The 25,981-nt window shown below is 36.9% G+C and overlaps 1 protein-coding gene across 8 annotated transcripts in view; it reads right to left on the bottom strand.

The window, feature by feature from the left end:
- Positions 1–25,981, bottom strand: part of ROBO2 (roundabout guidance receptor 2) — a 540,145-nt gene that overhangs the window by 94,102 nt on the left and 420,062 nt on the right. For all 8 annotated transcript variants that reach the window (XM_075516579.1, XM_075516554.1, XM_075516590.1 and 5 more), the window contains exons 7-8: positions 10,840–10,964; positions 6,066–6,237 (exon numbers count right to left, since the gene is read on the bottom strand). In XM_075516579.1, coding sequence (XP_075372694.1) covers positions 6,066–6,237; positions 10,840–10,964 — 297 coding nt within the window. The remainder of the gene's footprint in view (positions 1–6,065; positions 6,238–10,839; positions 10,965–25,981) is intronic.

The raw sequence follows: 25,981 nt of genomic DNA on the forward strand, positions 1-25,981 counted from the left end.
TCTTCCAATTTAGGAAAGCACTTAAAGCACATGTTTAATGTCACATCAAAATGTGCTTAATTGCTTACCTGATTTAGGGCCTAAAAGAGAAAATCTGTTAAAGTTCAAAGTGAAACACCATAGCCATTCTAGCATGGTTACCAATCACATCCCCCATTCACGCTCAACTTGCAAGTTTTCATCAGCAAAAATATTTAACAATTATACAAAACGCTTTCATAATCTGAGTGATCTAAATGACTGTACCACTCTTTCCAGCGGAGAAAAATTCAAATTCAATCAAGCCGTTTAACAGATTACTTATCAAATCATTTCATCACCTTTTAAAGCCATGAACTCTCTTAATTTTTTTCCCCTAATAATTTACATTTGCATGCTTGAAATACTGCTTAAAGGACTCCATAACCAGTGAACCTCATTCCATGACCAGTGGGGTATCTTGAAATTGAGGCAAAATGCTCATGCTCACTTTTCTTGAAAGACCAATTTTTCTTAAATAATTCTGCTGCTGAACCTATTCTCTCAGCTACCTGTTAAGCAGCAAAAGGTAACTCTTTGTTTCTAAAGAATACATTTATACAAAATGAATGTGAAATACTTGAATATAAACAAGGCTATGACTCCTGCTTAAAATCAGTATAACAGAACCGAGAATTCATTTTTATATATTTACCTGCCACACCGCTGCTGTTTTAAACTGAACAATTATACAATTGGTATTAAATATTGTAACAGGCAGGATTAGTTCCTAAACCAGTGCAAGTTAACCTGCCTCCACTAATGTCAATTGAATTTGAATCATTTATTCCAGCTGAGAATCTGGTTCATTATAGGATATACATAACACCTGGCTCTAACAATGAAGTGAAAATAAATTACTGTTAAGCAATATGGTTTCTGTTGTATTTGAGCTGTTTGAGATGCAAACCTCTGGAACCTTCAATAGATCCAAAGTGGTTTCATTATGTTATTTAATAAATAAAAGATATTAGGGAGATGTTAGTGGAACATTTTATACCTAAAATAATTGTTTCTGAAATTGTAATGCTGCAAAAATACTAACTACCTTCTTTTGCTAACAAGATACACAAAGGGTAGAATCATTAGTATTAGTAGCACCTTGCAGTGTGAGTTCATCACATTTATTGAAATTGAAACTGAAAACAGAAAGCCAATACAGATTATTTATTAACACCAGAACATGAAAGCTATTTTGGAAATTCTGCAATATCACCCACTGAATGCAGAGATAGGACAGGAAACACCATATTACAAGAAAAGAGAAAATGTAATGCATTTTCACCTTGGTATGAAATTTTTGATCTCATTAAGGTTCCTTATGACTATACAGTTCAGCCATTTGGTGAAATAAAAATTGATTTCAGCTCATATGTATTATCAGCACACCTGCAGCACGAGTATATTCAAATGAAAACTTAGCTGTGTAAGTTTTCATTTAGATTTAACGTAAAATAGCAAATCCCAGTTTTCTAGGTAGCTAAAAATTAAGGAAAAATAATTACTTAAGTTGCTAACTAGCCCATTGCAGTTATTTGCTGCATCTAATTGCCTTTCATACGTGTAGCAATATAGGTATTTTCAAAACCTACTGCATTACAGATATTGTTCTTTGGCATGTAATTAGTTTTTTTACAGCCCAAATGAGGAGCTCATAATCCTTTAAACAGCTCTGATCAATAGTGTAATTGAAAGTCTCCTGGCCAGAAGGAATCTTCATTTTCAAGGGTGTTATGGGTGAAAGACCACTACAGGTTTCCATGACACTAAGGCTAAAGGTTAAATGAACACTTAGGGTTTCCACTGATCTGTGAACGACTATATTGTCTTCACAACTACGACTTGTAAATCTTCTCTAAAACGTGTATACGTGCTTGTGTTCCTACTACGTAGGTTTCCTGTACAAGGATTCAAAACTCTGTTAGAGGTTTAAAAAGATATATCATAAGCATTCTGAAGAACAGAGATATAATGAAAAATATCTACAAAAAGGTTGAGGGTTTTGTTAGCTTCTTTCATTACATTTTAGGGTTTTATTTAACTTTTACATTGTTTTCTCCTAGCAGGAACCTTTTATACCCATTCTACAGAAATATTTTGTGTGGCTAAAATATATTTGCATAGTAAAAGAGAAGTTGATTTCAAAATTAGTTTAATTTAAAAAAATGGTTTTGAAACTATTTGTCAGCAACTATATATTCATATATTCTGGTAACTGAAAAATTATCAGATTCCTTTTGTGATAAAATGCAGCTTAAATTTTCAGCAGAGTATCAGAAAAAAACAGATTATATTTGTTAACAAACAGTTTAGTCACTACAAATGCAATTTGGATCAACTGAAACCATGTTTAAATTTGGGTGGAATTTGGTGAAATTACAATAGGAAATTAAAAAAAGAGAATGACAAAATGCAGTCTTTACTTCAGCACTTCCCAAAGCAATATTTCAAAAGTTTTCCTGGTGAATTAACAGGGAAAATCAGACACAAGTCATGAAATTCTCATGATGAACACTAGCATGATAGGGCAGGGTGCTCTCCTGAAAGGTGGAAAAGCAGACACCAATCGTTCCTCTGTCTTTTTTGTGGAAGAGCTTCACAGGAGGCTGTGAAGTTGTTCTGAATCTCTCCTGTTTGAAACTGGGGAGAGATTTGCTATAAAACTATAAAACATGTAATATACATTTGATCAGGGACAGGAATCATGGTTGCCAGATTTGCAGATGAGTAAACTGTGAGTGATATTAAATTCATCCAGGACAATTTGAGGGAGACATATCCCAGAATATTCAACAGACCTATAGTCAAAAAATTGCAGAGGATTTTGGGAAAAATGCCTTAAGTGTTTAGTCCATATCAGTGGAGAGGGAGCTGTTGAGGTATGCTGCCAACTCCTTGTCTCTTTTTTTTTTTTTGACATCTGTTCTGAATTCTCCTTATAGGTCCAGCCTTTTGCTTTCATTCAAAAGCCCTGAAATGTGATCTTTTTAATTAATTGAATATCCTAAAACGTTTCATTCTTACGTTGCCATCCATTGGGGGAGGTTAAGCTTGTTCCTCCATTCCAATACTCATCCTAAACCTCAACTGCTGGGTAAACTAGCATTGGTAGGCTGCTCCTACAGTTGAGCATGAAGTGGTTGACGTTTTTATTAATAAATATAAATAATGACTAGATTAGGAGAAACTGAGATCTTCTCCAAAATACTGTGTGCATGATGGATAAATTTATGGAATAAATTACTAATTGTAAACTATTCTTTTTATCTTGAGCATAGACATAGTTAGATGGAAGCATTTGGTTTATTTGCATGATCTGTAATTTTAAGACCGTGAGCTGCATATTCACTTCTTCAGTTTGAAAGGATTGCTAAGATTGTCTCAATTTTTAAAATGATTTTGCTTTTCCAGATGTGTGTTAGACAGTGGATTATATGATAGCCTTTAAAGAAAATACAAGATTTGAATTTCAAATACACTGAAGGCTCTTAGCACAGTCCATAATCAGCAAAATTATCACTCAGCTCAGCACATTTCATCACAGCTAGTAATCTCTTCTCATGTGAACACTTGAGTTAAAAATATTTCCAGTAAAGACTTGTAAGTGCAAAAATGTAACAACTGAAACACTGCTATATATGGTATAATTAAGCACTTGTTTTTCTGCACATGACATATGTTTTCATTCTGTATTGGAACTTCAATTGGATCTAAATTACTCTGGATCAAACAAAAATGTGTTCAAAATGAAAAAGATGGCTCGCCACTATTATTAAATCATTAACCAAACAGAAAAATTCTGGGCTATGAAATAAAACTGAAATCATCAGCCAAAAACTAGAACACTAATGCTTAAGTATATAGCTAGCATGAACAGTGTTTATGTTTTAATATATTTTTTAAACCATTACATTAGATTTCCTTACTGATAAAAATCATTAGCTTCCATAACTTCTACTCAGCATCAACCAAAACAGGTTATTTAGATACTTATGATTAACTTCCTAACTGAAAGCAATTAAAAAAATATCTGTGATCTAATGGTACATTTATTTATATAATCTCACTTCCACAATATTGTTCTGGCACTTTTCTCCTGACCTCACCTGCCCTTTGACTCAAGGATGAAATGGTATTTCTATAAAGCAACCTTGTATTACTTCATAATGATCATGCTGACAGTGGGTTCTAGAAAGCGTTTGAAGAACGCAGGCCTTGCATTCCTTGAGCAGCAGAGCCACCAGCTAATGCTTTCTCTAGTAATGTGGAATGCACACCACCTTTAATCAGAATTAACTGTAATTGAGTTTGCATTGTAGCAGGGACACCTTTGTGAGATTTCTGTTGACTTGTTAAACAAACTAACAAAAATTCCAAAGAGGTCATTAGGATTTATTAATTCTTTTGCCCCACACAAGAAACAGATAAAGATGGACCACAGGCCTTATCTGTGAAAAGGAAGAATTTCTCATCACTAGTATCCTTGAACCTAATTTGATCCTCTCAGCTCCTGTTGCAGTAAATCTGTACAGCATCAGCAGGTGCAACCATTAACAGCTCAATGTCCTCTTAGCCAATGTTTTTGTGTTCTATTTATTTCAATCACAGTCATGGCACTGAATCAGGCAGCGCTATGGACAGATATTAAAAAATACTGCCTTTCCATTAATTTTAAATGACCTTTTAATCTACATTTAAATTTGAATTGAATGAAAATGCATCATTTTGTCATAGACCATGAGAGAAAGGACTTAAAGAGACTGCAGAGCAAAGGTTAGCCTTTAGTCTCCAGAAACTACTTTACAGAAAAGCAATGTGCTTGTAAAGATGCAAGGATAAGGCAGAAATTATCTCTCCTTGTCATAAAAATATAGACAGCTTTTGGAAAACAAAGAAAAGGCATCAAATTAATGCTCAAACCTCTATAACATGAGCCTGAACCTCTCTACCTGTCACTTGTGATGAATATGCTCTTGTGAAAAGCCAGATTATTCAGAATTAGACATCTTTTCAAACTTCCATGGTGCAGGCAGGTCTCTAAGGGAACGGTAAAAGTAGACCTCTGCATATAACAACAGTTTTAATGGCAAAAATTCATCAAAGTCTGTCAGGAGATATTTAATGAGTCAGTTAAGATAAGGAATAATGATGCCAGGGAATGCAACAATCTCCTAGTATAAAAGGAATTCTGTTGTTTTCTTCACTAACATTAAAGGATGCAAACTGCCTTCTATCCACAATGGGATGAAGAGGGATATCAACAGGATTCCTGACACATGAAAATGATTCATGTTTGTGGACTGAGTAAGGTAAACTTCAAGGGAGGATAACTTTCAAACCCAAAATTTCAAAATGGAAAGCATCATGTAGTGCTGCTACATGATGATCAGACAAGACAGATCATGTAGTGCTTTTCTTTTCCTTTCCTGAAAACCCTACCTATGTATTTACATGTCTCTTTTCACATCTAACCATACCGAGAAATTCTTAGAACACAGCTCTAAGGTAAGGAAATATCTTGGTGCTTTATGACCACAAAAACTAAAGGGCTACATGTTGTAGCTGTTCTAAACCAACAGTACTCCAGTAAATTCAAGGCAACTGTCTTGATTTAATTGAGCTAAGGACACATCCCCAAACTAGCTGCCTAAGATAATATTGAAGTCTGGGACTGAGGTGGGAGCCTGATTTTTCTTCACCTCAGTTCACTGCTTTAATCACAAACCTATTCATTCTTCACAATACCTTTTCCAGTCCTATCTTAGCTCTAGTGCACCGAGAAGCTTGCTTTCTCACCAACCTTATTCTAAGCTGGTTTGTACCTCGTTTGTATTATTAAGGAACCTCCAGAAAGCAAGCAAAAGGCAAACTAGACTTTGATGCCTTCTTGATACCATAGGGAATTGCACAGAGACCCTTTTTCATTGTATTTTCTGTAGAAACTTGTCTGTTTACTTGTATGAATTATGTCATCTCATATGCCTTTATTTACACTACTTTTAAAATACTTCTGACAGGAAAAAACAATAGGAATTTCTATAGCTCACCATCAGTAACCTCCAGCTGAGCCTTTGCTAAAATGCTTCCAGCAACCGTCAGTGCTTGACAAATGTAGTAGCCTGCATCAGACCGCTGAATGTTGGTAATAGTGAGGTCTCCAGTTGGTGACACTGAATATCTGCTGTTGGGTTGGAGAGGCTGGTTTGGGAAGAGTAGATTCTGCAAAGACAATTCATCTCACATCAATTCAAAAGACAAAAGCACCACTTTTCCCTCAGCTAGAGAGACAATGATTTTTCCTTAAAAGTACTATATATAAACTAGAAGAAAAAGTAAGTGTGGTTATGACTTTATGAACACATAGAGCTAGCTTTCCCTGCCTTGGGCAACTTGCAGTTTAAATTAGAAACAGCCCTTTGACAGCACACAGTGGTGTGTTCTGGCTGGGGGTCTAGGCGAGGAGAGATTTTCCAACAATCACACTTGAGTGATTTCTATTTGTGACACATTCATCTTCATTCTAAATGTAATTGTAATAATATACTTAGTTGGCTGTCAAGCCAGGAGGACACAATACTACAGTAAACATTAGAAAACTAGCAGAAAGAATTGAATCTGGGAGACTTGAGGGAGCATAGCACTATTGTTTGGCTGTGAATATGTTCTGGGCAAAGGAGAAAGTAAGAGTGTGGCACAGAAGGAAAGCTGGGAGGAAGATACAAACAAGTCATAAAGTAGGAGAAGCTGGCAGAGCATGAGATCTTAAAGGAGAAGTAAAAGAAAATTAAAACTGAGATATACCAAAGGAGAAAAGCAGCATGGAGCCTTGAGGGTGAAGAGAAAGGGTATAAATCTGTTGTGGAACTCATCAGAGAGAAAAAATAATTTCATGTAGGATAAGACATCAGTTAGCACAAAACAGGGAGATTAGCTTTTGCCTTTGGGCTGGATTGGAGAAAAGAGAGATGTCAATAAGAATAACTGGAATGGATGTAGCAGTCATTGCATATGATGAAGGACTGAATGAATCAATAATACAAAAAAGGACAGAAAAGCTTTTAGTGGTGAGGGCTGTGTTTTCAAGGAAAAAGTTATACCGTCTGGCACAGCTCTTGATGTGAATAAAAAAGAACCGGAAAAGGGAGGCAATGTGAACAGAAAGGTCAGCAGCATTGCCCAATGAGACAGAAAGGGGAATAGATTAAACAATAATTAAACAACAGTAATTCCAGTCTGGCTTTTATGTCAACTCAACAAGCCTTTCTGAAAAATACAATTGTTTGTATCAGGAATATCCCAACACACTGTTACCATGCTGTGATAAGCTTTCAGTCATCACTGCAGTTCTGTATAGCTCTGCTGTGCTTTCTAATGACAACTCCGTACTAACTTTTAAGGTTGTCGATATGGGCTAAAAAGAAAGTCTAAAACTATAGAGTAGGGTATTAAATGAATTTTCTGTAGATCTGCTTCTTCTGCAGTAGACGCTAATGGTTTACAAAAAATGATTTGGAACTGACAAGCAACAAACTTGGATTTTAAAAAATTCTGCTTTGAAGTGAAATTCACACCTTTATCTCTCTGATTTTGGCAATAAAAGGAGAGAGAGATGCTTTAAATAAGATCCGACACTCCAGGTATCCTTATAATTGTATTAACCTACTAGGCTACTTGTCACCCTAGGGTCAGTCTTTCCCCTTACTCCCTTTCGATGTCAATGTTCAAGAAATTTTTCACAGCCAATTTTTCCTCAAAAATCAATATGCACCCAGTAAACGTGTCAGATCCAATAAGAAAAAAAGTCTGAAAATTCTGAAACAATTTCAGGTTTCAGGGCTTAAGTGGGTCTCGAAAAATTGCCCTGTTTTCTGAATTGCCTTGAAACTTTCAGAATAACCTCTGCCTGGAACAGATACCTACCAAATGAGGGTATTACAAAAACGCCACTAAATTTTATGAGAAAGCAGAGAATTTTGATATGGCTGAGCTTGACTCCATTTATCACTCATGCAAAGTGTAAAAGAAACACAATGTAAAAGATGGTGCAAGGATCAAGCTCCTAATTCTTAAGAGGAAAAAGATCTAGAGCCCTCTTCATCACTGCATTAGAAAGGGGAGGCTACCCTTCTTTTTATCTTCAGCATGGGCTTATCTGTTCTTGAGAGGTACCACATCCCAGTGAATATTTTACACTTCAGGAGGAGCTCATCAGTCTCATGACTCCTCCCTTCAAAGACCAGATAACTATGAATTATAAGTTGTCCTAAATTATAGGACAACCCCTTTTAAAATGATTTTACAATTTCACTGGTTTTAATTAGCTGTCAGGTTGCACATCTGGGCATGCTGGGTTGCAAACAGGGGGACCAGAGTCATCCCTGATGTAATACCACTGAATTTATCTTAAGGAAGAATTTAATCTAGAGAGTCTAAAGGTTACACACACCCTGACCTAGTGCATTTCATTGGCAGGCGGCTGTTAGGCTCTGGGGAAAAGGCTACCGAGTACAAAGGACCAGCTGTTTATGCACAAGTTGGCACAAAAAATGACTCAGGAGGGAACAGCTCCCCTCCCTTCCAGCTGGTTGTGCTCAGAAACACAGGATCGAGAAATGGATTCACAATGAAAAACGCCCTACTGGAGTGGGCTAACATGACTACATAACATTACTCTGAACACTGTCAGTGGTGCTGCAAACAGTTCCTCGAGTCAAAGCAGAAGCAGGCGTTGTAAAGCCAAGCGACAACTTATAGCCGGGCATACAAAGGTGCAAAGTCATGTATGTTCAGTGGACGATGCCTAATTTGGCCAAAATACCCTCCTTCAGATTTGTATGATGATACACAGTATGTGGAAACTCACCTATTCTATGGTGTCTCATTGCAAAATCTGGCAAGTTGTATATTGAGACAGTAACACTAACCTGTGTTACTTCACTGATGCTCAATTAAGATGAACATGAGGGTGTAGTGAATCACATTGAGCTGTGTTTCAAGGTTTGATTATAAACCATGCAGGTATCAATTTTTATGTTGCATTTATTTGCCAAAAAAGACTATTCTAACCCTCAGGGATCTGGTTCTCAATATGGTAATTAATTTTCCAGGTTTGTAATTAAACAGCTTCAACATGGTACAATCAGTAGGTAATAACATTCAATTAAAGACACAAGATGCATTTTCACCTTAAAATGTTTTTACCCTTGAAGTGATACCAATGGAAGAGGATAAAATAGAGTATTAACACTTTTCAATTACGCTAAATGACTTTAATCCTGCAAATGATGTCCTACTTTAATTAGAAGCTCTTCTCTTTATTACAGCATGATGGATGTCCACTTTATTAGATTCAAGTGTGACACTATAAGCTCACTTTACATAAACATTACCATGTTATTAAAATGCTCTACAAGGAAGGGTTTTGAAATGTTTGCTAGCACGTCAGTACTTCCTACTTTAATTTCAATATGCTATTCTACTTTCCCCTTGGAACAATTTTCACCTTAGCGAGACTCACAATACTGGGCTTTTCCAGGATGTGATCCATGGAGGCTAGATCTAAAGTTCTCTGAATAATACACTGAAGACTAAGCTTACTCTCACACAAGCTTACACTTATAAAGTAATAGTGTTGTATCTCTGTAAGCCACAAATCCAACAGAGCACAAAATGCTGTCAGCCTTGGTCCTGTCATTCCGGACCAGTTATGTGACCTCTTGAGAAGGTGAAGCAGAAGCAGGTGGGGCAGAGCAGGAGATCTGCAGTTCAGTTCTTATTTCACTTTTTAACTGAGGTGGTACACACAATGTCTCCAGATTAGACAAAAGGCACATCTGCACTGCACAGCACAGTGTGAATACTTGAGTTAACTCACATATCGCCATATGGCAAAAAGTAACACAGGGCTCTGAAAAGACTAATTTAGCCAATGGAGAAGGGTACGTAGTATAGATACATAGACAGGTGTAGCCATGACAGGCTTCATCAGGGAGCTGCAGAAGACACTGTCCTTGAGCATCCATTTGCCCCTTTTAATCTTTTCTCAGGTGCAAAAGAAAATACGGCACATAGTTTACAGTGTTCAAATTTGACACACTAACATGAACTGCACACCGAAAGTGAGAAGGACTGACTTCTGCTGTAACATAGCGCCAATACAGCAACAGCAGTAAACAAATGTTGTGGCATGACATTCAAATATTAAGCTATAGGAGTTAGTATTGGCTGATGGCAACATTGACTGCTACATCAGAAATTTTGCTTTCAAAAAATGACAGTAAGGATCAAAGAAATATTTCCAAAACCAGATTCGGAAATTTCCTGAGACAATTTTACTGAAGAAAGCATCTGCGTGTTCAAAACCTATATCTGTATGCACTATGAGAATATGCCAATGCAAATTAGCTTGCTAGATATATATCTGCTTGATCATGTCTAGACAGGTTGTGAACTGTAATTACTGACTCTGATTAGTTAAAAATTGAGTCATATCTTTTTTATCTACTGTGTTTGTCTCACCCACCTGTTTGTTGGGGGCTTCAGAATGAAAAGTCTTTAAGATATATACTGTTGCTTTCTATATGTTTATACAGCACCTACCACAAGTTTCACCAACTTAAATGGCCTTTGAGTTCTTCACAATATTAATATTTTTTTAAAAAGCAACAAAAATGTCAGTAGAGAATAGTGATAGTTTAAGAGACAAATTCCTGTGAAAGATTAAAAGAATATGTGAAAGGTAATATAAATAATATTCCTAAGAATTTAACAATATAACTATTTAGAAAGGCTTGAAAGACTTATAGGGTGCTTATAACTTACCTGGCTTCCTTCTTTTTGCCAGAAAACAGCTGGCTGCGGATTTCCTTTAGTTTCACAAGGAAAAGTCACTGTTCGACCCTGGGCTACAATCTGGTCTCGTGGTCTCACCACAAACTGTGGGGGAGCTACAATGTAAGAAAAAACATGGTGTAAATTCAGGATATTTTGCAAGGGGGAGATGAGGAATATTGAAGGAAAGAGACAACATTATGGAGATTTGTTTTATGCCAGAGGACATAACACCAGAAACACTAATTAGTATAGACAGAACTAATATATAAACAAAAACAACAGCAACAAAAAGAGCAGCAATATCAGTATGTTATATCCCCAGTTTAAAAAAAAAAAAAAAAAAAAGGAAAGAAACATTACAACCATACATGCTAGAGTAAATTCTGATGACAATAAATGCTAAGGAGCAGCAGTCAGGTGTTTATGATGCTGGCTCTGGATGTATTCTACCTTTCATCTGCGCAAATATCAGCACACTCATAGCCTCTACACTTCACAGAGCTTGTTGTGCTGGAGCTATCATATATTTATTGAAAGGTATGAATTAGGATATACAGACTGCCTTTTTCAGTCTGCCCCTCTAGACTTTTAAAAATGATTGAGAAAGGAGAGGAAGGTCTGGATGACAGCAGAAGGACAGAAGTTCAAGAGTTCTCTCACTTCTCTTAGGGGTAGTGTGGTCAAGAATGGAGTGGGAAGGAGGACTTGCTGTAAAAAGAATGGTTGCTAAAACAACACAAACTCAGGAGATCTGGATTTCAGCTTGTGTAAAGACAAGAAAGAAGCAAGAGTTGAAGAGGTAGTGGGCAGCAGTGAACCATGAGTAAGAAGGAATAGGGATTCCAGGAGATCAGGAAGAGACAAGGAAAAGAAAAAAGGAGAAAATGGAGTTAAAACAAGAAAGAAGAACCAGGACTGGCTATGTTTTCAAGTAGATGGCATTAACAGTGTTCAGACATAGGGGACCAGGAAGCACAGTCAGAAGTGAACAATTTCTAAAAGACACGTGTAGTTTTACTTGTCTGGAGGTATTGATGGAGAATAGGAGTCAATAGTTAGTGGGAATAAGAAGGGAGAGAAAAGGTGTTAATGTACAGAAGCAAAGTGGGGAAGAAGCAGTGTTGGAGGATTTGAGAGAAAAAATTTGATTTGACTTCAGCAACTATGTTGAGCATGATGTGAAAAAGCAAATGACTTTTCTATGCATGACAAGCAAACCTTCCAGTCTTAGTTCAACATTGGAATTCACTGGGATTGGATTTATGCTGCTTGGCATATCTTAAAAATGTAAGCAGTGTCTCCAAATATTCTCATCAAAAGACTAGCTAACTTTTGGGGCAGGCTGAAGAAGGGGACAAAATGATAATAAAAACCCCACATTAATTTTCTTCTATTCCATTATTGGTTTGGTGGTTGTGGAGAGGGATGGTTTAGGAACACTACGCTTTTAGATAAACAGAATTTAAGTGTTTTAGAAAACCATATTTTCACCATTATAATTACAAACTATTTAATTAGGCACGAAGAGCAATCAAGACCCAGTTTCCGATTACACCTGCTGACAGCGCAGACACAAAACTGCTAACTGCCTAGAAATGTATGCAGATCTGATTTTTTTTAAATACACTTCACAGTTATCTCATGAGGTACTTCCCAAGGCTTTACAGATCAGCAGGAGTCTAAAGAGCACCAGTTGAATAGCACTGGTTTAATGCATACTTAAAACAAGAACTGCAAAGCACTTAATAAACATGAATCACCATCAATTTAGAAGGCAGAGGGTGAGTACAACACGAGGAGTCTTCCTTCTGCCTCACACTCCTAAGCACAGGTTTTGGCCTCTCTGGGGAGAGAAGTGTCCACCTCTTCCCTGGGGCTCAGCAGGTGTTAGTCTTCCGAAAGGACAGGGACAAAGGGCTAGGTGCCCTGCTGCTGCCTGTTTATATCCATATGTTTTGCGGTTTCTGTAAGAGCATAGGTGTTCCTACACATAGTCTAGGATCCGAACTCATCCTGTACTATTCCTGAAGTGCTAGACTGCAGCAAGTTACTTGTTTTTCCCTCACCTTGTTTTACCTAACATATCTGTATGCAATCCCTACAGGTGTCAGAAAGCAGTAATGTGGTAATCAGTGCATGTGTTTGTTCATTCAATCATATGGGAAGGGAAAGAGGGCAAGACCTTTAAGCTGTGAATTAGAAACCTCCATTCCTATAGGCATACCTTACACTAAGGTATCTCTACAGTTCTGACCACCCACTTAATAAAGGTCACTGAATTAGTTCAGTGTTTGTTGCTCAGCCGTAGAAGTTCATTGCCTGGGATATCAATACAGAATCAATAGCAACCTCAGGCAGAAGGGAGAGCAGAAAACCTCTAACCTCTTCAGGTGTTATATCTGCATTTGACAGGAACTATGCATGAGCCCTATGTCTGTGCTGCGTTATGGGTGACCTCAAGACCATAATCTTTCCATCGTGACGCTAAAAACCTGGTGTCAGGAGACCATCCCACAGATCATACGTAGGCATGATCGATGCCTAAGATCACTTCGTAGGCATGCTTGGTGCACTGGGGGTATGTTATGTAGATGGTGGTCTGAGACAGCTCAACAGAAGGAAGAAAGGCATGACATTTCCGTGACCCTATCTTTCAAATCACATAACCAAATAAATGCAAGGTAGGTAAGTTTAAGGGTTCATCTGAAACATTCTCACACGTGCAAGGCTGTACTGTAAGTCAGTAATTCAAAGCTCTGAGCAGATGTAACAGCACTGAACTTGTTGCTGTAGCAGACTTTCCAGGGACCAAATTAAGGTAATTTGGTAGTCAAGGAACAATGAGAGATAAATGTCCTAGTTTCTACCTAGTTTCTAGTTTTTGACTTGCCCCTAACTTTGAACATGTCTCACTTTCCTAAGAGCAGAAAACTGATCCTTTCTTTTGCAAAAAGATACAAGGAAAAGAAGCAGGAATTAAGGCTGTAGCTCAGTCCAAATAATTTAAATGATGTGGACTGACCCTGTTGTTCTGTTCTCCCCCTGCCACACACCAAGTCCTCTGCAGCATTTGCCATACTAAGTGAACAGAAGATCCGTGGCCTCATAGCTACTAGTTTAGACTTTCTAAATACTCCAGAAACAATAATGTATGGTTATGCAAGGATATCTTTTCTAGCTTTTCTCTGCAGCCATAATTACTAGAAATTCACTATAAAAACAAATAAATGAATCAGAGCTTTTATTTAAATACATCTTGATCTCACAAGGAGCTGACTTTTATTTGTCAGTACATTAATTAGAGCACAAAACCAATTCCTTCAGCCAAACTATTTAATACCATAATTTTAAAGAACATGAAAAATGTAATTTTGGAAAAATAAAACCTTGTATGTGTTTTTTTAATTTATTCAAAGACAGGGTTCTATAATGAAGGATCCCCCCATTTTGTTGCAGTTTGTTGTCATATCAGGCTATAGCTCTGTTTATAGACAGCCTCTGACAAAAATGACCTTGTTTACAGCATTTAAACAATGTTTTCACCATATCAGTTCTATCTATCAATTTCCAGTTGAATAATGCAAATTGACAACCGAAAGTAACAGTTAATAATTGCAGGAGTAATTCTTGGTCAAGTATAACTACCAAAGCAGTAAGACTGCCATTATCCTCAGAGAATGAATGCAACGCGACTCTGCTCAGAGACAGCAAGGCTTCTTTGACAGAATAAGCACTTGGGCTCTTCAATTTTCCTAAGAATAGAGCTCATTATCTTCATATATAGGTGCTGTTTATAAAGACAGATAAATATTATTACTCCCATTTTGCAGAAAGGTTAACTGAGATCATGACTTCCTCAAAGCCCAGCTTCAGTGGAATGTTGGACAAAACCTAATTCAAGCCATTATTGCTTCTCTCAAAGCAGGTGAATTTTTAAAACATTCTGAAAAGGTACAGTTAGAGAAATAACAGCAGGCTTTATATGCTTCAGCTGTTAAAGTTATGTGGTACTTTAATGCTTAATTCAAGCTAAACATTAAGGTCATTAGAAGAATCTGTTGAAAAAACTGTTATGAAGCAGCAAACTGAGTGTTGTGCCTATCAAACTATTATCCTTTACTGTTTCAGATGTAACATTAACTGGACTGGAATAAACAGAGTGGAAAAACTCTTGCTTAATTGACATCTGAAAGTCAAAGACAATGGCTCAAAAAGGTAATATATTGCTTGGATTCCAGGCGACTAGACAAAAATATGAAAAAAAGAACAATTAAGACTACAGACCTAGTATACTTCTATTGAAACTTCTTTCCTTTTTTTTTTTTTTTTGAGAAATTTAAATAGTACACAGTAAATTAGATTTGATTTCTGGCAAATTATGCTTTGATACTGCATTCAGCAAGTGCTGGCTTCAATCAATGTCACACTAAAGCTCTGTTATGCTAATAGCCGCTTGTGAGGCTGAGCAGGATGATATGGAAATCAGATGGTTGAACATGAATAGAAAGCATAGGCCATGTATGAGGGGGCTTTGAGATGAGGGGATGGGGGGACTCTAAGGTTAATCACATCATGTTCAGAACTGTTTTTACAGCACAGAACAGTATTCTACTGCGAGAATTAAAATGGAGATAGAAAAGCATGAGCAGTAGTGAGCATTAGTTATGTTGTTCAAAATGGGAGGAGTGCATTCTGTTGCACTCTTCCTAGATGTCATTTTATGCATGACTGAATGGATCTTTTATTCTATTAATAAATGTATATGAAGGTAGCCTCTGCTCAAGTGTTAAAGAGTTTTAGAAAAAAAAAGAAGAAACAAATACTGCAAATAATTTCAAAGGGATTTCTCAACTCTTCTCCAATATTAATAGTTAGCAGAATCTCTAATCTGATGGGATGGGTTGCATTCATTTCTTTCCCAGTAGTGTTACTGAGTACTAAAGGTTATGCTGAGTCACCAGGAGCTGATAAAGCTGCTGATGTAGAGAAGCTTGACTGAAGCAGTGAGTTCATTCATCCTAGGTGAACTCTTGTCACCTGATAAGAAACATGGCAGAAGACTCAGAAGAAGGGGAGGGGAAAAATACCAGAGGAAAATGTGAGTTTATAGCAAAAAGTACACTGATCCCATATCAAATACTAGCAACATTTTCTTCCAGTGACACAGTTTTCCAAGCTGATCTTGTGACTTGTGGTTCACATTAAATTCAATAATCCTAAGGGAATTTTATTATCATGACTTGCTCACAGCACCTCCCTCAGCCCACATGCCCTGGGGTGCGTACATTATATTGCTGTGATTTTAATTAAAAGTAGATATTGTAGCAAGTTTTAGTCCAGTATTGCTACCGCAAGCAGAAATGGAATTGTAACCACAGCAACTAATATCAGTGGGATTTTTGTTGGTTTTGTTTGGGTATTTTTCTAAACAACCTCAATTACCTAAGGCCACCACTAGGAGACAAAACTCATTTTACATAATCCAAACAATTTTCAGATAATGAAACTTTAGTAACCTATTAATTACATGTACTTAGACAAAATGTCCTCACATACCATGGCATAGGAGGCTTTATTCAAAGCTCATTGAAGTTGGTAGAAATTCTCCTATCGCCTTATGTGTTCTTTGGATCAGACCCATTGAAAAAATAATATCTCACAGGAAAAGAGTGACAGCCAACAAATATTAAAGGGCTTAAATTACAGATTTGACAACCTTTAATTGCAACTAATTTCAGTTGATAGTGAACTGCAAATGAAATTCATCGTGAAGATTACTTCACCAAGCTAAAGTGATAAAGATGAGTGCTTCATTTTAAACTGGAATTGTTTATTATCCATAAACATATTTCAGTGACTGGTTCCAAGCAGTCAGAGCAAGGGGAAAGATGCTGACTTGTGAATGGTCTAAGCAAAACTTAGATAATGCTCACTGATAGGGGAAAAAGCTTTGAAGAACAAGCAGAAACACACTGGCTGGTAAAGCACCAAGATTCTTTAAGACTCGGCTCTGCTTCCAGCAGGGAAGAGACAGCAAACCAACCTAATATTCTCATTTACAGTCTTTTTCAGCATTGTACATTTGCAGCAATAAATTAATTTCATAATAATCTTTTGAACAATCAAAGTTACACCTGGTACAATACTCAGTAGCTCTGCCTGGAAGTAAGAGAGTCAGGGTGATAAGATAATGGTGCCTTCCCCAAATTGTTTTCTGACTTCTGGAACCCTATCACCATCACAATCTTCTTTTGCAAAGCCTTCAAAGACTTGAAACTGAATATCTCAATGCTTGTTTCAAACCCTTACCACAGTGACAATATTCATGTGGCCACTTCACCTGATCTTCAACACGTGTTGATACTTCAAGAGATCAAACTCAGTTCCAGCCTTACCAAACGCAGATCAAGACTTGCCTCTAAGACATTTACATGGAGGATAGCAGAAGCCCCCAGAGCTCCAGCTGAAGTATTACGTATTTTGAAAAGGGAGGTAACCCTTGACATCATTTATAGCGTAGGACTACTTATTTGTAGGATTGCTTTGCTGGTTCCAGATACTGGCTTAGATGGCATTTGAAGGCAGTACAGGAATTCTTGAAAGAAAATAATGATCCCTCACCTTTGTCGTCGGTTAAATTTCCCTAGAAGGTCTGGTAGATATCGGACTTTTGGATGCTTTTGTAATACAAATATAAAAGAAAACTGTAAGACCCTACTTATATACCTTGCTGTAGCAACATTTGCCCTTCACATGGCATGAGCTGCCGAAAAGTGCAGATATGATAGTCTAGGAGTTTTGAAAGATGATTTGCGAGGCTACTATTGCTGATGGAGTAAATAGAGGAAAACAGAAAATATTTCCAGTCTCGAAGACCAGAAACCTGGGCTGAGTCAGCAGTTCTTTCTCAGAAGTTCAGATCTTAATGGGTACCGAAAGTGATGTGTGGTTCTTAGGACACAAAGTTATTAGTGTGCTATTAGCTATGACTAATGATAAATCAAGGGTGTAGCCTCTGACACAGGAGCCATTACGGAAGCCTGAGAGGATGACAACTTAGGCCTATTACTAAGTCAGATACTTCTTATCAGGGATAAACTAATGGGAGTTTAGGATGGTCATTTTCTGTAAAGTGAAAAGGCTTCTCAGTCTTATGGTGTGCTCCAGTGATTAGGTGTGTTCGCAGACTGAGAAGGAAGTAACTTTTTAGCATGCTAGTTACGATTGAGTTGCCTGGAAAATGAGTTTCCTTTCTTTCTCTCCCATGAGTATCATGTTAGCGTAGGAATCTATAACTACTCCCTAGTCTGTACGAGTGCAGTTGATCTTTGAAACAAGTGCATAGATCTCATTTTGTGGACATATTGTTTTTTCTTTAACTATGTTCTTTTCCTTGTTCATTTAGAGTGTTCTCTTTCTTCCATGATTTCTTCTTCAGGTGGATGGTTCTGTCAACAAAAATGAGGAATGGGTACATTGTGGGGATAACAAGTGATTCATGAAGCCCCTCACTGGACCTGTGATATTACTGTAAAATGACACAGGTGGAGGTGGCAAAGCAGGTACTTGGTTTGGATTCTTCCGAAAAGCAGCTTCCCATAACGTAGGGGGGTACTTATAATCCATAGGTCAGATACCATCTTTAACATTGACACTGCTTCAAAATTAATTCTCATATGTCCTGCACCAATAGATCAAATACACAAAATTACAAGCAGAGGGGGCAAGTGGGGAGAACTTTTAGCAGGCTGGATGAAGGGAAGCACTGGGGGAGAGGAATCAGGCTACAATGGGGCAGAGGTAGAAAGCACGGGGAAGTGAGGTCTCAGCAAGATTATTACCAGGTCCAGTTCTGGTATAACTGTCCTTCAGACTGGTCCTGTCTCATGGAAAGTGAGAAATTACTTTTGGTTTGGTTTGGTTTGGTTTGGTTTGGTTTGGTTTGGTTTGGTTTGTTTTTTTTGCTGTTTTCAGATGAGCCACGTAAAAACACAACAGTGTGAAAAGATCACACTTCAGTCATCTGAGAATGCGAAACCTTCCTTCATACCTGGACTAACTGTTCTAATCTTCAATTTAAATTCAGGTTCTGAATTTCACATATAACAACATTTTTATCCTTCAGTTGTTCTGAACACTGAAGCTGATAATCTCTGAAAGCGTGGAAGCATAAGCATTTTTTTCTTTCTTTGCAAGAGGTGAAAGAAGTCTAGAGAATCAATAAATAAAAAACGCTAACTGTCCTATATATTTTGACACATAAAATCTCTCTTTTATCCCTGGATGACCTAAAAGAAAGAAGTGGGATAAATCTGCATGGTGGAAAAAAAGAGATGTGAGATAAACAATAATGAAAAAGCAGGTTTGGTTTATATTCAAAGTTTCCTTGCCAATTTCAATTAACATAACTGCCAAATCGGCATTTATCATTTTTATAATAAAAGTTGAAGCACAAAACAAAAAAAATTACTACCATGGATTTGTTCTTCCTTCTTAGCTAGGAAAAATGACAATAAAACAAAACTATGAGAATAATTATAAAAAAATCCAACTCTGTCTCCTACATAGCAGGCATCTACTTTCTGTGTGTCCCCCCCCACTTCCAGTGCCCTGAGCTCAGCAGCAGCACCTTTCCTGACCCCCTCCTCCTCTTTGTTTTACAGTACATTTAAACATTAAGTTTAAATATCTGGTCTGAATTTCATCTCAACATCGGACTGTAGCCTGCTGTCCTTTAATCATACATACCTATTTTATTATAACTTGTCCAATCATCTCTTTTAAGCGGCCCCTGCACCTTACAGATGCTCCTGGAAAATCCCCTCTAGGAAGTCCTTCATTTAGTTTTGATATATAGAGAGGTAGCACTGATTCTGTCTGCCCAGTAACTTACATTACTCAGGACTTTCTCTACTCCAGACAATGCTTTTTAATTTTTTTTTCCCCTCAAGTATCTGAGATTCAGGATACACATTTTGCTCAGATCAGATAGAAAAGATGTGCTTTCCTAAAATCTTAACACTTTAGCCTGCTTGCTAATGTAAACTGTACCATTAGGGGATGGCTAGTGCTATTATACCTTCTGTGAGTTTAGCAAACAAAACAAATTATGCCAACAAAAAGACATGTAATCTGCCATGATTCCTTTTGTCATGGGAGATAGCAGGAGGGTTGCTGGTAATGTGTTTAAAAAAGAAAAGCATACCCCTCACTGATATAGTAAGATTTCATCAAAATAATGAGTGTAATCTGGTTATCTCCTTCAAAAAAACATAAATTCACATGCTGAAGAGAAGAGCTAAGGAGATCATGAGAAGAGCAAAGCGCCTAGATAGGCTAATAGTCTACATCTATAGTGAGAAAGATGACACGTTCCTGGTTTGTTTACCCTTGAGAATAAAAAAGGCTGAGAGGAGATATTCTGCTCAATTTGGGCCACTGTAAAGTGGAGAGAGGAAAAGGACCGAGGAAGAAAAAAGACTATTTATGCTGATTGGCAATGCTAGCATTCAAGGAATGGGGCATACAGACATTTTGCTGTTGAATAATACCGAGATCATATCCAAACTGTAATATGGCTAGCAGCAATTGAGCAAGAAGGCAAAGAGAAAAGTGAATGGATTAATGCATTGATTTCCACACTCCTCTTGAAGGAAAAGTAAATGATTTCTCCTTTTAGAAAAAGTAAGGGAAGAGTTTGGGGGGAGCAACACATCAAAAGACTTTTTCATACACTAATCTTCAAAGACTTATGGAGAGACTCAGAATCCACTGAAGTAAGAAAACAATTCCCACTGATTTGAGCATGCTTCAGGAAAGTTAAAAAAGATTTACACATTAAACTTCTTAAAACTTTCCCAATCTAGAGTTCAGCAATTAAAAAAAAAAAAAAAAGGAAGCCCTTGATCACTTCCTGCACTTGCTGTAACTGGGTTTTCTGTAAGAGAAACAGTATGAGTACTGGCACATACTTGGTACTGTAGCAGAATGAGCCAGGATGTCACAGTATGACTTGCTAAAATTTCAAGTACATACACTGTCATCTTTCACACTTATCGTTGAAGAAGAAGCCTCTATCAGACCTTCTGTGTTTCTGTTCTGATCGCTATCTGGCATACCCAAGAAGACTTGGAGCAGCTGGAAATGAAGCCAAGTTTTATGGACCAGCACTTAAATGCTTGTTAGTTAATGTGCTCAGTGTCCACTTGCAGAGCCATTCTGGCCCATATATCGCAAACGTTGTATTTCTATCATATCTGAAGTCATTATAGGGTTCAAGTGTAAATTCAGCTAGTGGAGTTTTGCCAAAGTAGAAAGGCTAAGGACTTTAGGATTTTTAGACTGGTCTTTAAAAGGCTAAGAAATGTCAAAACAAATCAGCTCCATATTTTAATTTCTTACTGGTATACAAATCAATCTGAATTTCATTCTATAGCAACCTTTTCTCTTTAATCTGAAGAATTTGCCTATTTTTAAACAAGAATGATGCATTATTCTTTCACCTAAGGAAGAAACAAATCCCAAAAGCCTAATGTCCACTGGTGTCCTTACTCTCTTCTGAAAATTTCTATAGGCGGTAGCAGCAGGCAGACAGGCAACATACCACACTGTGATATAGATTTGAGATTTCTGCCACTGAAAGATGGCACCGTAGTGCCAAGCATGATCTCATCTATTCTGTCACACACCAATTGCCATTACGGATATTGTATATATCCTCAGTGTCTCAAGTGAAGGTGATATTTTCATGAATATACTAAAAATAAAAGCATTCATCCTATATAGACTTTTCCTGCAAGAGTCAGAATGGAGAAGAATAAAGAGAGATCTTTCTCACTTACCAGTCTGAACCATCTGAACAATATAATTTCAAGCCACAACACCTAATACAACTTTGTTTAAAATACAGCCCTTTCTATTTTATGTTTCATGCTGCACCACTCTTAATAGACCATTAAGTCATGCCAGGCTGATTTATGACATGAAAACTTCCCAGAGCAGAGTGAAATGCATCATACAGTCACATTGCACTTAAATGTGAATAGACTGTATTTAATTAATCTGAAATTTGGAAAATTCCTGATGTGTCTTATCTGTTTCTCTCTTCTCCAACATGGTAGGGAAGTGAAGTTTTTGTAACTTGGTTGGTCTCCCCTTAGTTAATTCCAAATACTTAATTTCTACCCAGGTGGCAAAAGTATCTAGCTATTTGCTGCATGTCGCTTCTTTCTGGGAAGATGAGTCATAGCATATGACAATAAATTAAGTAAACTTGACTTACTGCAAGGCAACTGAGATGCAAAGAACTGTATTTTCACTTGGACGTAGTTGAAATTAATTTGAAAACTGAGTACTCTGTCATCTGAATGACTTTTTTGATGATTAGTGAAAAGGTAAGTGAAACATCAGACAGCTCTTCATAGATCTCTATTTGAACTTTAGGTCATCCATCTCAAAGCAGTATAGCAAATGCTTTTGAAAAGAGGGTCAGTGTTACTTTCAGTGGGACTATATAAAACTTTGAGCTCCTCCCAACTTTTGTGCTTCTTTTAACAGCTATTCTCCTGCCCAACTGCCATAAGAAATACAGCAGAATGCAAAAGTGAGAAAATAATAACTTGCTTATCTGGAAAATCCATCTAATGAGAGAAATAACAACAGAAATGGTCTAAATAGGGATAAATATCTTGTTTCCTAAACCCATCTGCTGTAAATCTTGTCAGAAATCTTTTCAAAAGATGATAAATAAGAGAACATCTATTTTAGAAACAGGCAACACATTTATTCCTAGCAGCAAATCCAAACATGATGACTAATCTGGCATATAGCTGTTAAATTCACCAGCTGCCATCTACCTCGGGCAGAACCATACCTCATTTTGTCTATGTAGTACATACCATATGTTAATAACTGCTTGAAACTAAGATGGTCATTGGTAATCCCATGCCTGAATTTTCCACTCAAGCTGAAGTTTAAATAAAAATATCACAACTAACAGAATATAAATATTTGAAATAGGCAAAAACTGAATAGAAAATGAAAAATATTTAGTACGCAACAAGAATTGCAACCCTGGAACATTAAAAAAATATTCCTCTATTCTTCAGTGACAAGGCATTGAAAGAAAATGGTTTGGTCTTGTTTAAAACACAATAAAGACAAAACATGTCTGCTTTGAACTGGAAGTAGTGATGAAAGGTAGAGGTACATAGATAATTCTCAAGTGTCATGAAAGAATATAAACTTTTAAACTGCTCCCCTGCAGTTTAACATATACATAAATATAAAAATAGACTTCTGTTAAAATGTCATCCTCCTAGAGAGCTGTGAGCTTAATAACATTAAGTAGTGTTTGCTTCAGCTTCCTTTCTGTAAGGAGAAGTATTTTTGCTCTGCATTCCAGTTAACTTCCTTAACAAAAAAATGCTACAAGATTTGACTCATCATTCTTGTCAAATTACAATTTTAACAGAAAATAATTTGGGCTTCTTGGTGGGGAACTGGTGGTGGAGAGAGAAGTTGCTTTGTTTTGCTCTACTGGGCTTTAAATTTTCAAAAAACAGGATAGGTAGCCACCTGCTTTGCCTGCTCTTGACTGAAACAGAGAGATGAACTGTAGAAATCAGTTTCATTTCAGGTCCTTAAGCAAAAAACAATAAAGACACTATCATAAAGACAGCATTGCCTTTTTACAGGTACAGGATGAGATAAAAGTGATCTAAAGAAAGTGATGTGCTTATATACAGCAATGACTACATACACACTTGTATGGGAGTTCTATATGTTAAATAACTTTGGGGCTGGACCTATTTAATTAACAATTTTTCACACCTCACAAAGATAATCACTAAATTAAATAATTTGATAAAGACCATATGACCATATAATAATTATTTTAAAGTCAACAATTCTCATTTATGTTTCCTGAATAAATCATGTAAAAGAAGAATTTTCTTTGTACCCGATGCTCACTTGTAACAAAATAAAATAGTGTAGGCAGGGAATATGACAAATTCACCACAGCATGGTCACGCAAGGAGATCGTATACCTGGATATAAAGCAACTTGAGACCAAAAGCTTATGTGGCTTTCACAGAGCCTGAAACAGTCGCTACTTTGTGATTTCTTTTTTCTTGCCTTTCTTCTAAGAGTGAACAAAGTGAGAAAAATATCTAGAAGTAAAATACTTTTAATCTTGTAGCATTTTCTTAGTGAATGAAGAAGGAGATTTCATTATGAGCCATAACACCCCCCAACATGAGAGATTTACATTAGAAGCATACTAAATTCATACTATATTTCCTAAGCAAAGGAAAATTTTCTTATGCGTTTACTCCAGTTTTACACTGTTAAAACTCCTGGGAATTAATTTCTTGAGAACTAGCGTAATGCCAAAGTAATACAGTAGTGACTGGGGTTTAAAGCTATCAAAATCCCAAATGGAGAACAGTGAATTTCCATTCTGCACAAGGAATTCTCCAGGTATGGATAAGCCATGCCATGACTGCGGAGGTACTTGGCTTGGCTCTACGTATGCTAGTTCAAGAAAGCTAATAAGCATGAGATCACCTTAGTTCTGGAAATAGAGGCCTAACCTGGATTTTATCTTAAATTATTCCAACCTCTCTTCCTCCAACTTGTAACAGTGAAGAGCTGAGAGAAGTCCAAACTCACAAACTTTAGTCAAATGCATATCTCACATAAGTTTTGACTACATAAAAACAGACCAAATCCCTCAGCAATCTCCGTAAACACCAGTACATACTTTTCACACTAATCCAAAAAATCAGAGTAACCATATTATTATTCTAAAAGGTACATCTAAACACAAACTACAAAAATCAGAGGAGCAGTGCAACTGGTTAAATTACTTAGAAAATCCATATAGGCACAGAGTAAACATCCGTGAATGAAAATTAAATAATATGTTCAGGATATTTCTGAACACCAAAAGTGAATTTCAGCTACTGACAGTTGCAATTTTTCCATTATGCTCAGTTAGATTTTTATAAATTTTCAGAAGTAATTTCAAAGGTATAGGAAGGAATCAAATTTTCAGTGTGGGAATTCAAAATCCAGAGGTTGTCTTCCTCTGGACTTGTTATTCAAAACAGTCTGCATCCTATACAGCGCATTCCAAAATGCACTCCAAAATGACCCAAGGGCAAAAATCAACGATGAACTTTCTTAACAAGCACGGAAATCTACTCCATCCCCTCTTCAATTTCAGGACTACTTAATTTCAAAATTCTTTGAAAGATACAAGAAAGACGGGACATGCAAAGCCTGTGCTTTTACTGCTATGCAATAAAAGCATAATGAGCTGATCATTTAGGGCCTGATAGAAGCTCACCGAAGTCAATACAATCCTTTCTGTTGATTTCAATGGCTTTTATACCAGGCCCTTAAATAGACTGTTAAAAACGTCTGAATGAGTGATTTTGGCTCAGTATCACCACACTGATTGGTATTTGTTGGTGATTTGGCAAATGCGTTTATACATGACACAGCAGAAAATACAAAGTTCAGAAATAGCACTTTGTCAGTCAAAATCACTTGCCCGGTGTTAGACAGTTAAAACTATTAAGCACTGGCTTCTAATTTCAGCCAGCTAAATGCTGTTGCAAATGAAAGATGAAGCATTGCATGAAGCCATGCTAAAATGGATAGAAGGATGGTTACTTACCAACGGGGCGAGCTGTTGACATTACAATGGTGTAGTGAGAACATAAAAAGAAATTAAAAAAAGAAAAGAATATCTGTCAGAATGCATGACGTGTAATGTTACCTTTCACTATGGATACTACCATGATTGCTAACCCCTCAAATGACAGCCTAAGTAAAATGTTTACTGTTGTTACTGTTTAGTCACGTGCCACTATTATCATATTTACTTGGGCATAGCATCTGAACAAGCTGACTGGAACCATTCTCTGAGAAACATTTTTATTATCTTCGCATGCCATCATCAAGTATCATTGTTAATGCCTGATAAAAGAAAAATTGCATTGCATTAGCACAAACTTTTAGATCCCGATGAACACATCAATTTAAGCCGCAGACTGCCAAATGTCATGCCAGTAGATGCAAGGCGTTTGCTTTCTGAGTCAAATACCAATTGAATTTTAAG

The sequence above is a fragment of the Mycteria americana genome, chromosome 1 (assembly GCF_035582795.1).
Source record: "Mycteria americana isolate JAX WOST 10 ecotype Jacksonville Zoo and Gardens chromosome 1, USCA_MyAme_1.0, whole genome shotgun sequence".
NCBI classification, from domain to species: Eukaryota; Metazoa; Chordata; class Aves; order Ciconiiformes; family Ciconiidae; genus Mycteria; species Mycteria americana.